The sequence below is a fragment of the Ascaphus truei genome, chromosome 7 (assembly GCF_040206685.1).
Source record: "Ascaphus truei isolate aAscTru1 chromosome 7, aAscTru1.hap1, whole genome shotgun sequence".
NCBI lineage: Eukaryota > Metazoa > Chordata > Amphibia > Anura > Ascaphidae > Ascaphus > Ascaphus truei.
The window spans coordinates 112,124,447-112,142,125 of NC_134489.1; the positions used below are offsets into that span (position 1 = coordinate 112,124,447).

Here is a 17,679-nt window from a genome sequence, read left to right on the forward strand (position 1 = left end):
TGAACAGAAAGAGTGGTCAGTATTTGTATATAATAGTGAGCAGAGAGGGGTCAGTGTGTATAATAATAACCAGAGATGGGTCAGTATCTGTGTATAATAATGAGCAGCGGGGTCAGTATCTGTGTATAATAGTGAGCAGAGAGGGGTCAGTATCTGTGTATAATAGTGAGCAGAGGGGTCAGTGTATATAATAGTGAGCAGAAAGGGATCAGTGTGTATAATAATTAGCAGAGGGGTCAGTATCTGTGTATAATAGTGAGCAGAGGGGTCAGTGTATATAATAGTGAGCAGAGAGGGGTCCGTGTGGATAATAATTAGCAGAGGGGTCTGGGTCTGTGTATAGTAGTGAGCAGAGATGGATCAGTATCTGTGTATAATAGTGAGCAGAGAGGGGTCAGTAACTGTGTATAATAGTGAGCAGAGAGGGGTCAGTATCTGTGTATCATAATTAGCAGAGGGGTCAGTGTGTATAATAGTGAGCAGAGAGGGGTCAGTGTGTATAATAATTAGCAGAGGGGTCAGTATCTGTGTATCATAATTAGCAGAGGGGTCAGTGTGTATAACAGTGAGCAGAGAGGGGTCAGTGTGTATAATAATTAGCAGAGGGGTCAGTATCTGTGTATTATAGTGAGCAGAGAGGGGTCCGTGTCTGTGTATAATAACTGACCACTCTGTATTAAAGCCACGCTGAATGTTTTTTTATTACACGGCGGAATAGTGAATCATTCTGTTCTGATCACGATCACCAGGGATTATTTTGCTGTAACACTGGGGATTAAGCAGGAAACGAGAGGACAGATTCCCGTATAATTAAAGCTGAGAGAAGAATTTCTGTGTCTGATTTTCCAGCTGCAGATCTCTAGCTGCCGGAGCGGGAGATCCCTCGGACTTCTCACTCTATCCCTCGGACTTCTCACTCTATCCCTCGGACTTCTCACTCGATCCCTCGGACTTCTCACTCTATCCCTTTGGCTTTCAGTTCATCCCGAACGCGGTCCAGATAACCAGGATCCGGATACCCGAAGCTGCAAGTACAGACACGTGTGAAAATAACACGGACACGCACACGCTGCTCTGCGTATTACACAGATACACACACGCTGCTCTGCGTATAACACAGATACACACGCTGCTCTGTGTATAATACAAATACACACGCTGCTCTGCGTATAACACAGATACATACGCTGCTCTGTGTATAATAGAGATACACACGCTGCTCTGTGTATAATACAGATACACACACTGTCGCCGTCATGTCGCCGTCATCACTGTTTTACATCCTTTAAGAGGAACATACACAGGACTGGTACAATAAATGGTACATACATAAATAACTGCATCATACCATGGACAGGTCGGGGTAACGGCAGGCTAACCCTTTATTTACAAACAGCCAAATCTACCCCATGCGTCACAATCACCAACATGGGCGACAAACAGAGCTTCTCTGACAAAGATATTGCTGACGGGAAGCAGAGGTATGAGGAGGTACAGGAGAAGGCCCTCAGCCTCAGTATAGAGCTGGAACTCTCTCAGGAGAAGGCCCTCAGTCTCAGTATAGAGCTGGAACTCTCTCAGGAGAAGGCCCTCAGTCTCAGTATAGAGCTGGAACTCTCTCAAAAGAAGTCTCACCGTCTCAGCACAGAGTTGGGAATCTCTCAAAAGGAGTTTTGCAGTCACTGCAGACCTGTGAGTCTCAGTATAGAGCTGGAACTCTCTCAGGAGAAGTATCATGGGGTCAGTTATGCCATACCTCCTTCTCCCAGGTAACTTCTTGTAATATGTTATTTTCTGCTCTAAGCAGAAGCATTGTATCACAATTTCTTATCCTGCAGAGAAAACGGCCTCACACCCTTTATGTTAGGGCATCGTGAGGATATTATTAAGAGAGGTCACTCAGAGTTTGTATAAGATAAGACTCATGTTTATTGAGATACAGCATGATAATAAGAAACAATACGCAAAATTGTTAATAATCCAATACTTATGTTAATCTATCTATGCAGAGATTATTTACTGGGCATGCTGTCATACTCACAAACCAACTAGGTATTACGATATGTCATGCCAGTCTCGGTAGGGCTCGTCTGCTGTGGCTCGCCACCCGGTTCTGAAGTCTGGTTTAGCCTCACACAAACCTTTATTGCCCTTGTCATACGTCATGATTATCTTCGTGAAAAACAAGGAAATAACCCAAAAACTAGCAAAGTTTCCAAACTCATTTCTACCTGCGTAGCAAATTATCCACAGGATGTTTGTGGTCTTACTGTACATCCGTGCCGTTTATCGTAAGCTCATGCATTGAGAAGGCGTGAACACCCGCTCTGCTAAGATTTCCTATCTCATCAGCAAAATTCTATTTGCAAACTTCAGGTATCTTATGTACTTATCCCAAAGCAACAAACTAGTGAATATGCGACAGTATGCTCAAAGCTGTACTAAGACATATGTATGCTATGTATGAACCTGTGCTACCTGTAATCCATAACAAAGGCCCTCAGTCTCAGTATAGAGCTGGAACTCTCTCAGGAGAAGGCCCTCAGCCTCAGTATAGAGCTGGAACTCTCTCAGGAGAAGGCCGTCAGCCTCAGTATAGAGCTGGAACTGTCTCAGACGAAGGTCCTCAGTCTCAGTATAGAGCTGGAACTCTCTCAGGAGAAGGCCCTCAGTCTCAGTATAGAGCTGGAACTGTCTCAGGAGAAGGCCCTCAGCCTCAGTATAGAGCTGGAACTGTCTCAGGAGAAGGCCCTCAGTCTCAGTATAGAGCTGGAACTGTATCAGACGAAGGTCCTCAGTCTCAGTATAGAGCTGGAACTGTCTCAGGAGAAGGCCCTCAGTCTCAGTATAGAGCTGGAACTCTCTCAGAAGAAGTCTCACCGTCTCAGCACAGAGCTGGGAATCTCTCAAAGGGAGTTTTGCAGTCACTGCAGACCTGTGAGTCTCTCAGGAAGAGATTCACAGTCTCGGTACAGAACTGGAAGACTCTCAGCTCAGAGCTGGATGTCTCTCGCCAGCAGGTCTGCGGTCTCAAGACAGACTTGGATCTTTTTCAGAATTAGGATCACAATCTCTGCATAGAGTTGAATGCTACACACAAGGGGGTCAGAAGTCTCTGCACGGAACTGGAAATCTCTAAAAAGGAGTTTCACAGTCTCGTAGTGGAGCTGAAATTCTCTCAAAAAGATGTCTGCAGTCTTAGTATGGATCTTGAAGTCTATCAGAAAGAGATTCACGCCCTCAACCTAGACACGCGAGGAGACTTGGGGGCCTATTCAGGTAGCTCCGATAAGGGACTTATCAACAGTTTTGAGCACTTTTTGAGTGAGTGCAGAGTTTGGCAGAGAGTTCCGATAACCTGCCAAACTCTCTTGCAAACTGCTTCTTCCTGATCGGTAGCGCTCCCACCGAGAGAGTGAGAAAAAGTGAGAGAGAGAAACCAGCTAAAAACAATGCTCAAACTCGCATTTTTAACAAATCGAGCTATTCAGGTAACTCCGAGATTCACATCACGGCTGCAACTCACAGATTCTGATCTCGCCACCGGAAGGGATCCGCAATGTGCATATCAAGGAGAAAAATGTACTCTTACTACATCGGATTGAAGCCGGGGGTCTTTGCAAGGGACTAAGGCACAAGTCTACAGGCTTGTGAACTGCAAAAAGGACAAGTACTGGAATTTAGGGATCCTAGACTAGATGCAAATTACCCTTCCACGGATAAGTGGTTCATACTTTTTGTGGGTAACCCTGTGAGGGATAAGGAAGCTGTAGGCTGGGGTCTCCTGGTATGGAAGGAGCTTCCAGATGGCACTACTGCAGTAGAGAAACCCCGCCAGACCACACATTGAAGATTCGGTCATCTTAAAAAAAGTAATACAAAAAAAGCTAAGCACATCGTGGAAAGATTGTGCTTGGGAGAAGTCCTCCTCGAGCGACTAAAGCCTACTGGAAGAGACACTGGTTATCTGCGCCAGCCACAAGGACCTGGTCACGGGTGGACTCCTCAACCACAGCCACATACTGTATACTGCCAGAAAGGTAGTAACCCTCAGTAACTCACCTCCTGAGTACCAGATAATGGCCCGGAGGTGAAAACCAGAAAATAAAACTGGTAGGAAGGTCCCCTGGAGAAAGGGCTCCAAGCCCAGCGTGACTGGGGGTTCTCTCCCTCCCATTCCAGCTGCAGGCACATCTCGTGTGAGAGAGTAGGGATGGGATTCAGCCTTGACTAGCCTGATCTGCCCACAAACGGGGGAGGTATGTGACAGGGCCTTAGCCCCTGTCTAAAAAGGCCCCTTTATAGAAAGCCTGTATGGCTGAGTCCAGCAGGGAGCTGGTTAATTTCAGCTACAATTAGCCGGTCTCCACCTGGCTCATGAGTCAGGTAGAAAAGCCTCCTGCTTAATCTGCAGGGGGTCTCTCTAGCACAGGGGAGGTGGGTGCTGATCAGAGAGAAATCCCACGGAAACGGACCCTATATTCCAGGTCTGATGTAAAGAGCCCCTCATAACAGGTACTTCTTTGGACTTTGGGTCAGAGATTGGTAAGAGGCCTAGCTTCCCAGCCCTGCAGATAGGGACGGGGAGAGTGTATCAGCCCTTACACAGGGATAGGTGGGTAAGGGGCGTATCCCCCCAGCCCTGCAGATAGGGACAGAGTGAGTTATCCCTTACACAGGGATAGGTAGGTAAGGGGCGTATCCTCCCAGCCCTGCAGATAGGGACTGGGGGAGTGAGTTATCCCTTACACAGGGATAGGTGGGTAAGGGGCGTATCCTCCCAGCCCTGCAGATGGGGACAGGGAAAGTGAGTTATCCCTTACACAGGGATAGGTGGGTAAGGGGCATATCCCCCCAGCCCTGCAGAGAGGGACGGGGGGAGTGAGTTATCCCTTACACAGGGATAGGTGGGTAAGGGGCGTATCCCCCCAGCCCTGCAGAGAGGGACGGGGGGAGTGTATCAGCCCTTACACAGGGATAGGTGGGTAAGGGGCGTATCCTCCCAGCCCTGCAGATAGAGACAGAGTGAGTTATCCCTTACACAGGGATAGGTAGGTAAGGGGCGTATCCTCCCAGCCCTGCAGATAGGGACTGGGGGAGTGAGTTATCCCTTACACAGGGATAGGTGGGTAAGGGGCGTATCCTCCCAGCCCTGCAGATGGGGACAGGGAAAGTGAGTTATCCCTTACACAGGGATAGGTGGGTAAGGGGCATATCCCCCCAGCCCTGCAGAGAGGGACGGGGGGAGTGAGTTATCCCTTACACAGGGATAGGTGGGTAAGGGGCGTATCCCCCCAGCCCTGCAGAGAGGGACGGGGGGAGTGAGTTATCCCTTACACAGGGATAGGTGGGTAAGGGGCGTATCCTCCCAGCCCTGCAGATAGGGACAGGGGAGAGTGAGTTATCCCTTACACAGGGATAGGTGGGTAAGGGGCGTATCCCCCCAGCCCTGCAGAGAGGGACGGGGGGAGTGAGTTATCCCTTACACAGGGATAGGTGGGTAAGGGGCGTATCCTCCCAGCCCTGCAGATAGGGACAGGGGAGAGTGAGTTATCCCTTACACAGGGATAGGTGGGTAAGGGGCGTATCCTCCCAGCCCTGCAGATGGGGACTGGGGAATGAGTTATCCCTTACACAGGGATAGGTGGGTAAGGGGCGTATCCTCCCAGCCCTGCAGATAGGGACTGGGGAAGTGAGTAATCCCTTACACAGGGATAGGTGGGTAAGGGGTGTATCCTCCCAGCCCTGCAGATAGGGACGGGGAGAGTGAGTTATCCCTTACACAGGGATAGGTGGGTAAGAGGCGTATCCTCCCAGCCCTGCAGATAGAGACAGAGTAAGTAATCCCTTACACAGGGATAGGTGGGTAAGGGGTGTATCCTCCCAGCCCTGCAGATAGGGACGGGGAGAGTGAGTTATCCCTTACACAGGGATAGGTGGGTAAGGGGCGTATCCTCCCAGCCCTGCAGGTAGGGACTGGGGAGTGAGTTATCCCTTACACAGGGATAGGTGGGTAAGGGGCGTATCCCCCCAGCCCTGCAGATAGGGACTTGGAGAGTGAGGTACCCCTTACACAGGGATAGGTGGGTAAGGGGCGTATCCCCCCAGCCCTGCAGATAGGGACTGGGACAGTGAGTTATCCCTTACACAGGGATAGGTGGATAAGGGGCGTATCCTCCCAGCCCTGCAGATAGGGACGGGGGAGTGAGTTATCCCTTACACAGGGATAGGTGGGTAAGGGGCGTATCCTCCCAGCCCTGCAGATAGGGGCTGAGAGAGTGAGTTATCCCTTACACAGGGATAGGTGGGTAAGGGGCGTATCCTCCCAGCCCTGCAGATAGGGACTGGGAGAGTGAGTTATCCTTACACAGGGATAGGTGGGTAAGGGGCGTATCCTCCCAGCCCTGCAGATAGGGACGGGGGAGTGAGTTATCCCTTACACAGGGATAGGTGGGTAAGGGGCGTATCCTCCCAGCCCTGCAGATAGGGGCTGAGAGAGTGAGTTATCCCTTACACAGGGATAGGTGGGTAAGGGGCGTATCCTCCCAGCCCTGCAGATAGGGACTGGGAGAGTGAGTTATCCTTACACAGGGATAGGTGGGTAAGGGGCGTATCCTCCCAGCCCTGCAGATAGGGACGGGGGAGTGAGTTATCCCTTACACAGGGATAGGTGGGTAAGGGGCGTATCCTCCCAGCCCTGCAGATAGGGGCTGAGAGAGTGAGTTATCCCTTACACAGGGATAGGTGGGTAAGGGGCGTATCCTCCCAGCCCTGCAGATAGGGACTGGGAGAGTGAGTTACCCCTTACACAGGGATAGGTGGGTAAGGGGCGTATCCTCCCAGCCCTGCAGATAGGGACTGGGGGAGTGAGTTATTCCTTACACAGTGATAGATGGGTAAGAGGCGTATCCTCCCAGCCCTGCAGATAGGGACTGGGACAGTGAGTTATCCCTTACACAGGGATAGGTGGATAAGGGGCGTATCCTCCCAGCCCTGCAGATAGGGACTGGGAGAGTGAGTTATCTCTTACACAGGGATAGGTGGGTAAGGGGCGTATCCTCCCAGCCCTGCAGATAGGGACGGGGAGAGTGAGTTATCCCTTACACAGGGATAGGTGGGTAAGGGGCGTATCCTCCCAGCCCTGCAGATAGGGACGGGGGAGTGAGTTATCCCTTACACAGGGATAGGTGGGTAAGGGGCGTATCCTCCCAGCCCTGCAGATAGGGACAGGGAGAGTGAGTTATCCCTTACACAGGGATAGGTGGGTAAGGGGCGTATCCCCCCAGCCCTGCAGATAGGGACGGGGGGAGTGAGTTATCCCTTACACAGGGATTAGGTGGGTAAGGGGCGTATCCTCCCAGCGCTGCAGATAGGGGCTGAGAGAGTGAGTTATCCTTACACAGGGATAGGTGGGTAAGGGGCGTATCCTCCCAGCCCTGCAGATAGGGACTGGGAGAGTGAGTTATCCCTTACACAGGGATAGGTGGGTAAGGGGTGTATCCTCCCAGCCCTGCAGATAGGGACGGGGAGAGTGAGTTACCCCTTACACAGGGATAGGTGGGTAAGGGGCGTATCCTCCAAGCCCTGCAGATAGGGACTGGGAGAGTGAGTTATCTCTTACACAGGGATAGGTGGGTAAGGGGCGTATCCTCCCAGCCCTGCAGATAGGGACGGGAGAGTGAGTTACCCCTTACACAGGGATAGGTGGGTAAGGGGCATATCCTCCCAGCCCTGCAGATAGGGACTGGGAGAGTGAGTTATCCCTTACACAGGGATAGGTGGGTAAGGGGTGTATCCTCCCAGCCCTGCAGATAGGGACTGGGAGAGTGAGTTACCCCTTACACAGGGATAGGTGGGTAAGGGGCGTATCCTCCCAGCCCTGCAGATAGGGACTGGGAGAGTGAGTTATCCCTTACACAGGGATAGGTGGGTAAGGGGCGTATCCTCCCAGCCCTGCAGATAGGGACTGGGGGAGTGAGTTATCCCTTACACAGGGATAGGTGGGTAAGAGGCGTATCCTCCCAGCCCTGCAGATAGGGACTGGGAGAGTGAGTTATCCCTTACACAGGGATAGGTGGGTAAGGGGCGTATCCTCCCAGCCCTGCAGATAGGGACTGGGGGAGTGAGTTACCCCTTACACAGGGATAGGTGGGTAAGGGGCGTATCCTCCCAGCCCTGCAGATAGGGACTGGGGAGTGAGTTATCCTTACACAGGGATAGGTGGGTAAGGGGTGTATCCTCCCAGCCCTGCAGATAGGGGCTGGGAGAGTGAGTTACCCCTTACACAGGGATAGGTGGGTAAGGGGCGTATCCTCCCAGGCCTGCAGATAGGGACTGGGAGAGTGAGTTATCCCTTACACAGGGATAGGTGGGCAAGGGGCGTATCCTCCCAGCCCTGCAGATAGGGACGGGGAGAGTGAGTTAACCCTTACACAGGGATAGGTGGGTAAGAGGCGTATCCTCCCAGCCCTGCAGATAGGGACGGGGAGAGTGAGTTACCCCTTACACAGGGATAGGTGAGTAAGGTGCGTATCCCCCCAGCCCTGCAGATAGGGACAGGAAGTGTGAGTTACCCCTTACACAGGGATAGGTGGGTAAGAGGCGTATCCTCCCAGCCCTGCAGAGAGGGACTGGGGGAGTGAGTTACCCCTTACACAGGGATAGGTGGGTAAGGGGCGTATCCTCCCAGCCCTGCAGATAGGGACGGGGGAGTGAGTTACCCCTTACACAGGGATAGGTGGGTAAGGGGCGTATCCTCCCAGCCCTGCAGATAGGGACTGGGAGGGTGAGTTATCCCTTACACAGGGATAGGTGGGTAAGGGGCGTATCCTCCCAGCCCTGCAGAGAGGGACGGGGGAGTGAGTTATCCCTTACACAGGGATAGGTGGGTAAGGGGCGTATCCTCCCAGCCCTGCAGATAGGGACGGGAGAGTGAGTTACCCCTTACACAGGGATAGGTGGGTAAGAGGCGTATCCTCCCAGCCCTGCAGATAGGGACTGGGGAGTGAGTTATCCTTACACAGGGATAGGTGGGTAAGGGGTGTATCCTCCCAGCCCTGCAGATAGGGGCTGGGAGAGTGAGTTACCCCTTACACAGGGATAGGTGGGTAAGGGGCGTATCCTCCCAGGCCTGCAGATAGGGACAGGGGGAGTGAGTTACCCTTACACAGGGATAGGTGGGTAAGGGGCGTATCCCCCCAGCCCTGCAGATAGGGACAGGGGGAGTGAGTTATCCCTTACACAGGGATAGGTGGGTAAGGGGCGTATGCTCCCAGCCCTGCAGAGAGGGACGGGGAGAGTGAGTTATCCCTTACACAGGGATAGGTGGGTAAGGGGCGTATCCTCCCAGCCCTGCAGATAGGGACGGGGGGAGTGAGTTACCCCTTTCACAGGGGTAGGTGGGTAAGGGGCGTATCCCCCCAGCCCTGCAGATAGGGACTGGGAGAGTGAGTTACCCCTTACACAGGGATAGGTGGGTAAGGGGCGTATCCTCCCAGCCCTGCAGATAGGGACGGGAGAGTGAGTTACCCCTTACACAGGGATAGATGGGTAAGGGGCGTATCCTCCCAGCCCTGCAGATAGGAACAGGGGGAGTGAGTTATCCCTTACACAGGGATAGGTGGGTAAGGGGCGTATCCTCCCAGCCCTGCAGATAGGGACTGGGGGAGTGAGTTATCCCTTACACAGGGATAGGTGGGTAAGGGGCATATCCCCCAGCCCTGCAGATAGGGACGGGGGGAGTGAGTTATCCCTTACACAGGGATAGGTGGGTAAGGGGCATATCCCCCAGCCCTGCAGATAGGGACGGGGGGAGTGAGTTACCCCTTACACAGGGATAGGTGGGTAAGGGGCGTATCCTCCCAGCCCTGCAGATAGGGACTGGGGGAGTGAGTTACAGGGACATACCAAATAAGTATACATGGGTGCTGCCACCCCATGGCACTTACCTGGAGCCGCCTCTTCCGTGCTGCCACCCCATGGCACTTACTTGGAGCCGCCTCTTCCGTGCTGCCACCCCATGGCACTTACCTGGAGCCGCCTCTTCCGTGCTGCCACCCCATGGCACTTACCTGGAGCTGCCTCCTCCGTGCTGCCGGCCCGTGGCACTTACCTGGAGCCACCTCCTCCGTGCTGCCGCCCCGTGGCACTTACCTGGAGCCGCCTCCTCCGTGCTGCCGCCCCGTGGCACTTACCTGGAGCCTCCTACCCCGTGCTGCCGCCCCGTGGCACTTACCTGGAGCAGCCGCCTCCTCCGTGCTGCCGCCCCATGGCACTTACCTGGAGCCTCCTCCGTGCTGCCGCCCCGTGGCACTTAACTGGAGCCTCCTCCTCCGTGCTGCCGCCCCGTGGCACTTACCTGGAGCAGCAGCCTCCTACGTGCTGCCGCCCGTGGCACTTACCTGGAGCCGCCTCCTCCGTGCTGCTGCCCCATGGCACTTAGCTGGAGCCGCCTCCTCCGTGCTGCCGCCCCATGGCACTTACCTGGAGCCGCCTCCTCCGTGCTGCCGCCCCGTGGCACTTACCTGGAGCAGCCTCCTCCGTGCTGCCGCCCCATGGCACTTATCTGGAGCCGCCTCCTCCGTGCTGCCGCCCCGTGGCACTTACCTGGAGCTGCCTCCTCCGTGCTGCCGCCCCGTGGCACTTACCTGGAGCCGCCTCCTCCGTGCTGCCGCCCCGTGGCACTTACCTGGAGCCTCCTCCGTGCTGCCGCCCCGTGGCACTTACCTGGAGCCGCCTCCTCCGTGCTGCCGCCCCGTAGCACTTACCTGGAGCCGCCTCCTCCGTGCTGCCGCCCCGTGGCACTTACCTGGAGCCTCCTCCGTGCTGCCGCCCCGTGGCACTTACCTGGAGCCTCCTCCGTGCTGCCGCCCCGTGGCACTTACCTGGAGCCTCCTCCGTGCTGCCGCCCCGTGGCACTTACCTGGAGCCGCCTCCATGCTGCCGCCCCGTGGCACTTACCTGGAGCCTCCTCCGTGCTGCCGCCCTCCCTCTTCTTTGAAATCACAGCGTCAATGCGATGTCATAGCGTTTTGCCATGGCAACAAGGCGCCGTGTGACGTCGCAGCGTAATTTGACGCTGCAGAAAGAAGGCGGAGGCAGCAGCAGGTAGGTAACTTTCCATCAGGCCAGAGAGCGCGGCCTCTGTGTCTGGGGGTGGACATTTTTGCCGCCCTGAGCCCTGGCTTATCGGGTCTAATGGGAAACCCGCCACTGATGGGCTATCATTGGATGATTGTCACTGGGGTTTGTGTTCGCTTCCTCTGGATCAATGTACTGTAAGTACGGATATAAGCCATTTCAGCAGCATAAGGGTTAATTTCACACTAACCTCTCCTCAGCTGGATACAGATGCTGTCACTTCCCAGTAGGCCCGAGCCTAGGGCGTCAAAATGTGGGGGCGGTAAAAATGTCTGCCCCATATACATTTGCCGCACTCTCGGGCCTGATGGGAAGTCACTTACATATGCCGGGCGCCTCCTTGCTGTCTCCTTCCTGCCGCCCTCCTCTTCCTTCCGATTCGCAGCGTCAAATGACATCACGACGCCGTGTTAGGTCAGTTTGGTGATGTCCGCACTGTCATTTGACGCTGCGAATTGGAAGGAGGAGAAAGGCGGCAGGAAGGAGGCGGCGGGCACATGTAAGGGCCTAGGGGCGACTTCGGAATCCGCCGCTGTCTGTCACTCCGTGAGTATGAACTTTGCTCAGTAACACTTTCAGATAAGGTACAAAACAAGCGCTCTCACCTGGAGGGACCGCCGTGCGTGCTGGTTTTATGGTGAATGTCGTTCCATGTGACCGTGTCACTCGTCCCAGTGGTACGCGAGTCTCCCACTGTGAAGACCAGTCTTTGATCAAAGGCTTTTCTGAGAAGCCGCAGAATGTGTCGCCCCTCTGTGTTATCAGGTAAATAGGCAGTACGGGTAGTGCCAGAGAAACGCTTGCCGGGATGCGGGTGATTTGCCTGAATGATCCCAAAATAAGATAAAAACAGTAAGAAGGTTAGCAAAAAACAAACACAATTAAATTACGAAGAAGCCTGAACAGAATGGAGAGAGGAGCAATGTATTACTGGGCCTCCCACAGCTGAACATTACCATACTGCAGGATACAGCAATGCCGAGTAGAACTACACCGTAAAGAATATACCAATCTGTTAAGTTTGCAGCGCTACTACCTCCACGAGTATATATAAATTCATGTGTGTCTGTGTGTATCTGGGAGTGTGTCTGTGTGTCTGTGTGTATCTGGCGAGTGTGTCTGTGTGTCTGTGTGTATCTGGGAGTGTGTCTGTGTGTATCTGGGAGTGTGTCTGTGTGTCTGTGTGTATCTGGGAGTGTGTGTGTGTGTCTGTGTGTCTCTGGGAGTGTGTCTGTGTGTCTGTGTGTATCTGGCGAGTGTGTCTGTGTGTCTGTGTGTATCTGGGAGTGTGTCTGTGTGTCTGTGTGTATCTGGGAGTGTGTCTGTGTGTATCTGGGAGTGTGCCTGTGTGTCTGTGTGTATCTGGCGAGTGTGTCTGTGTGTCTGTGTGTATCTGGGAGTGTGTCTGTGTGTATCTGGCGAGTGTGTCTGTGTGTCTGTGTGTATCTGGGAGTGTGTCTGTGTGTCTGTGTGTATCTGGGAGTGTGTCTGTGTGTGTGTGTGTCTGGGAGTGTGTCTGTGTGTATCTGGCGAGTGTGTCTGTGTGTCTGTGTGTATCTGGGAGTGTGTCTGTGTGTCTGTGTGTATCTGGGAGTGTGTCTGTGTGTATCTGGCGAGTGTGTCATTTTTCACAATCACCTTATTTATACGTTTATATTTATTTGGCTGTAGGAGCAGTATCATATGTCTGTGTGTTGTTGTGTGTGTTAGTGTCTCTGTGTGTGTGTCGGTGTGTGCAGTATCCTATGTCTGTGTGTCGCTGTGTGTGTTGGTGTCGCTGTGTGTGTGTGTGTCGGTGTGTGCAGTATCCTAGGTCTGTGTGTCGCTGTGTGTGTCAGTGTGTGCAGTATACTATGTCTGGGTGTCGCTGTGTGTGTGTGTCGCTGTGTGCAGTATCATATGTCTGTGTGCTGCTGTGTGCGTCGGTGTGTGTGCAGTATCCTATGTCTGTGTGTTGCTGTGTGTGTGTCGCTGTGTGTGTGTGTCGGTGTGTGCAGTATCCTATGTCTGTGTGTCGCTGTGTGTGTGTGTGTGTGTGTCGGTCTGTGCAGTATCCTATGTCTGTGTGTTGCTGTGTGTGTGTGTCGCTGTGTGCAGTATCCTATGTCTGTGTGCTGCTGTGTGCGTCGGTGTGTGTGCAGTATCCTGTGTGTGTGTGTCGCTGTGTGTGTGTTGCTGTGTCAGTCGGTGTGTGCAGTATCCTATGTCTGTGTGTCGCTGTGTGTGTGTGTCGCTGTGTGTCGCTGTGTGTGTGTGTGTTGCTGTGTGTGTGTTGCTGTGTGCGTCGGTGTGTGCAGTATCCTATGTGTGTGTGTCGCTGTGTGTGTGTGTTGCTGTGTGTGTGTGTGTGTTGCTGTGTGCAGTATCCTATGTCTGTGTGTTGCTGTGTGCGTCTGTGTGTGCAGTATCCTATGGCTGTGTGTCGCTGTGTGTGTGTGTGTCGCTGTGTGTGTCTGTGTCGCTGTGTGTGTGTGTGTGTCTGTGTCGCTGTGTGTGTCTGTGTCGCTGTGTGTGTGTGTGTTGCTGTGTGTCGCTGTGTCCGTCGGTGTGTGCAGTATCCTATGTCTGTGTGTCGCTGTGTGTGTGTGTGTGTGTCGCTGTGTGCAGTATCCTATGTCTGTGTTTTAGTGACTATTCCGTGGATTATTCCGTGGATCGTTACCACCTTATTTCCTCCTGGACGATTCTGTCTTTGAAGCTACAAACGGAAGAATAGAGGCCAAAAAATCCTACTTGGAGTGACCAGTTACTACATGTATCTGCCCCTAATGACCTCTAACCTCACCCAATCATCAAAGCCTGGGCACAGCAGGCTGGGCAGGGATCCATAGGAATAAAAAGGCCAGCACACAGAGCCAGTACTACTATAGGTAACAGCCGCAGTGCGTCCTGGGATATCACAGCAATACAAGAAAGCATATTCCTCTAAACCGAGAGCCAAAAAGAATCCTAAACATGGCGGCACAGTCAGGAGGCGGGGAACGGTTCCCGGGGGGCTCATCTAAATCCCCAGACTTTCCTCAGAGGAGAACAATGCCTGATTGGCTGTTTGTGTGCATGTTTATAAATAAGTGTGTGTCTGTGTGTATTCCTATTGCCCGGTACAGTAGTGTGTCCCATCACATGGGCTGTGGTTACACGTTACATGGACATGCTGAATATACACATTTTTCTGATCACTGATGGAAAACTAAAATCATGAGCGGTTACCGTGTGAGATAATCAGAGACGTGATCGTTTCTCACGCTCCTTTCTAAAAAACATTCATTAATAATCTCTGCAAAAAGACTAATAAAAGTTACACCACATACTGAACAAGCGACACATTTGACCTGATACCTGTGCTTTAGTACTCCCGTTACTGCGTACGTTTAGTATTAAAGAGGAGGGAGGTGCGTGTGACCAATACAAGTATATTTTAGTGGAATAATTCTGACTTCCAATGACTCTCGCTGTTAATTAGTAAATGATGAAGAGTGCATGACAGAGTAACTTCCTAACGAGCGAGACTGCTTTCTAATTAGTGAGACGCCTCTGAATTGAGTGCGACCCCTTTTATTAAATGCGATTAGTTGCCGATGGATTTGACATGTCCATACTCACCCCCTGAGTACCGCCCGGGATACTATAATCAATCCGTATGGTGCCGCAGTTATAGCCGGGGAGTTTAGTTTGATTCGCAATATCTGTCATGCGTCCATCTGGCTGATTTCCTGTAACCACTCCGTACGAGACGTTACACACGGGGCACACTGGTTTGTGCTTCTTAGCTTGTTGCCAACACTCAGCACACAATACATGCTTACATTTATCTAGGACCTGCTTATTTTTGGGCTTGTCCAGGCAAATGGGACACTTATCCTCCTCTTCCTCAGATCCCCTGTTTGCCTTGGGGGAGGAGGAATCGCTGGTGTCCATCGGTTCCTCTGTGTCTCCCTCCGCTCCTCGGACAGGCTCGGCTCCCTTTACCTGAAAGAGTTTATTGAGTATATTTTCAGCAGCGAGCACCTGGTTTGGGGACCCGATCAGGACCAGGCTGCCCTTGGAATATTCAATCATTATTTCTATATCTTCCATCTTCAGCTTTTCATTAAACAAAGCAAGACGTGCCTCCTGAAATCCCTGCCCCACATTGATGGATTTCTTATCGATGTTGGTTATAGTCTTCTGCAGCAGACTGAGAAAGCTCCGAGAGGCATGAACTCTGAGGTCGGGGGGTCCATCGCTGGCTCTGAACGTGACCTGCACATTCGCTGCCTCCGCGCGTCCCTCTTCCACCGTCACCGCGTATTTCTGCTCTATCTCTTTTATTTCTCTGGATTTTAGCTTCTTTAAGATATCCAGGTGACGAGCATCCATGGCCACGCTAACCTTCAGCCCAGGAGCGGAGATCATCACCGCCCTCTGCGGCACGGCCGAGCTAATCTGGCCCTCTTCCAAGAAAGTCTTGGCCTGAGACAACTCGCCTTCAGGACCCTGAAGGGTCACTTTATCGCCTTCTACTCGTACCAATGTTTTACTAAAGCGCGCCTTCACGCGCTGTTTGATTTCTTTTGCTGGTATTGTCTGTGGTAAAGTCACAACTTTCTGGGTCCAATCCGAAGTTATTCTCCGAATCGTATCAGTAATAAGCTGTTTGGCTTTTTCAATGCAGGAATTCTCCTTCAGAGGAATAAGGTTTATACCGGTGCTTCCTTGAGCTATTTCAAAGCTTTCGATATCCACATTACATTGATGTTTTATTTGATCAACCTCGTGTGTGTAAATTTCATTAAAATAATCATACAAAGCCGATGAGACATACATAGTATTTTTATCTTCCTGTGGGGGGCTCTTCTTGTCAGAGGACGAATATGCCCCGTTTTCTTCACTTTCCATCGGCTGCTCCTGCAGGTACCTGTTCACTCCCGCTATGTCTTGGAAGGTCCCAGTTACCTCCTCGATGCCGTTTGCCGATTCCTTTGTCACTCGGAGATTTGGAAATGCGGTCCTTATCCCCTCTCTCTGCTTCTTGCTGAACACTTCAGTATTTAAAGCCGCTGTCACAGACGGGAAGATCTGCAAGAAACAAAACCCCAAATCATACATCAGACAAAGAGCGGGGCTGTTAGAAACTATACTGCTCGCTTCTGTGACAGCGAATAGATTAGTACCGGGACATACGTCTGTATTCCCCACAACATTATAAAGGTTACATTTTAGGTGTTAATGAGATGCTAGGCCAACCAATGAATAGCTACATTGTATAAAGAGAAGAGATAAAGAAGGGAGGAAAATTAACTTTGGGAAGAAGTGGGAAGAAGAGAGAAGCGGAAAAGCGAGACTGTTACTAGTAGTATAAAGGTTGTTAAACGCCGCGTCCATGCTCAGCACGACCACGCGAGCAACCGCGTGCGCGGTGCCATCAAAATGCTTAAGGCAACGATCGCGGCCATAGACCGCGCATGCGCCAGCGCGATGGGGTGTACGGCGCACAAAGAATCAAATACATTTGATTCTGCGGCGCAACAGCCGGGTCACGTGGGCAGTTCACCCAATCACGGCAAGCCAGCTCTGTGACGTCACGGACGCGCCTCCGGCAAGCCCCCGTTACGCCTCCCCATCGTGTCTACCCAGGCCGCAAATCACTGCAGCAAAGGTGCGCGTGACATCATGCGCACACGCACGGTCGCGAGCGCGCGCTCACCCTTGCCACGGCCATAGTTTCGTTTACCTCTGCTGTGAGGCGCCTCTGGGAGAGAGACTCTGCACCATCCCTGCAGTTTGGGGTTCTCTTGGGATTCTCAGCAGAGAAGTCACGGGTTGTATTACGTGGCTGAGGATTCTCAGGAGAGAAGTCACGGGTTGTATTACGTGGCTGAGGATTCTCAGGAGAGAAGTCACGGGTTGTATTACGTGGCTGAGGATTCTCAGGAGAGAAGTCACGGGTTGTATTACGTGGCGGAGGATTCTCAGGAGAGAAGTCACGGGTTGTATTACGTGGCTGAGGTTCCTTGTTCTTCTCTGAGGATGGAATTGTAACGTCGCTTTTGTTAGGAGAAACATTCTCTTGATATTCCCGGGATTTGGCCTCCGATGAGTCCCCGTCCTTCTCTAGATATTGTGGACTCTGGTGTGTGTGGTGAGAGCGACCGGCTCCCGAACATTCCTCCGCCCGAAGGGACAATCCGATAACACTATCCCGGGTGACATTGGGTTTGTTCTGGTTCTCATCTCGTTCGCATGAACTGGGGTCTTCAAGAATCGTAATTTTCAATTCATGGGGCTTGCCGTCGAGTAAATGATCTTTTTTATACAGCACACGCGCCTTATCTGTTTATACAAAAGGAAACATACCAATTAAAGATGTCTTATTTGTGTTAACCTCCCAGACACCGTGCTTGTTACAGATCGCAGCCTCGGCGTGAGCTCTGAGCAGTGCGACCGTGACGGCCCTCAGCCTTGCAGGGGAGTGGGCGCTGCGCAGTGACAGCCCTCGGTTTTGCAGGGGAGTGGGCGCTGCACAGTGACCGCCCTCGGTTTTGCAGGGGAGTGGGCTCT

At 52.4% G+C, this 17,679-nt stretch overlaps 1 protein-coding gene across 1 annotated transcript in view; it reads right to left on the bottom strand.

Moving 5' to 3' along the window:
• Positions 1–676: 676 nt before the first annotated feature.
• The window catches only part of DTX3L (deltex E3 ubiquitin ligase 3L), a 37,286-nt gene continuing 20,283 nt past the window's right edge, over positions 677–17,679 (bottom strand). The window contains exons 2-5 of the mRNA XM_075609927.1: positions 16,853–17,451; positions 14,743–16,197; positions 11,745–11,962; positions 677–1,025 (exon numbers count right to left, since the gene is read on the bottom strand). Coding sequence (XP_075466042.1) covers positions 956–1,025; positions 11,745–11,962; positions 14,743–16,197; positions 16,853–17,451 — 2,342 coding nt within the window. The 3' untranslated portion in view covers positions 677–955. The remainder of the gene's footprint in view (positions 1,026–11,744; positions 11,963–14,742; positions 16,198–16,852; positions 17,452–17,679) is intronic.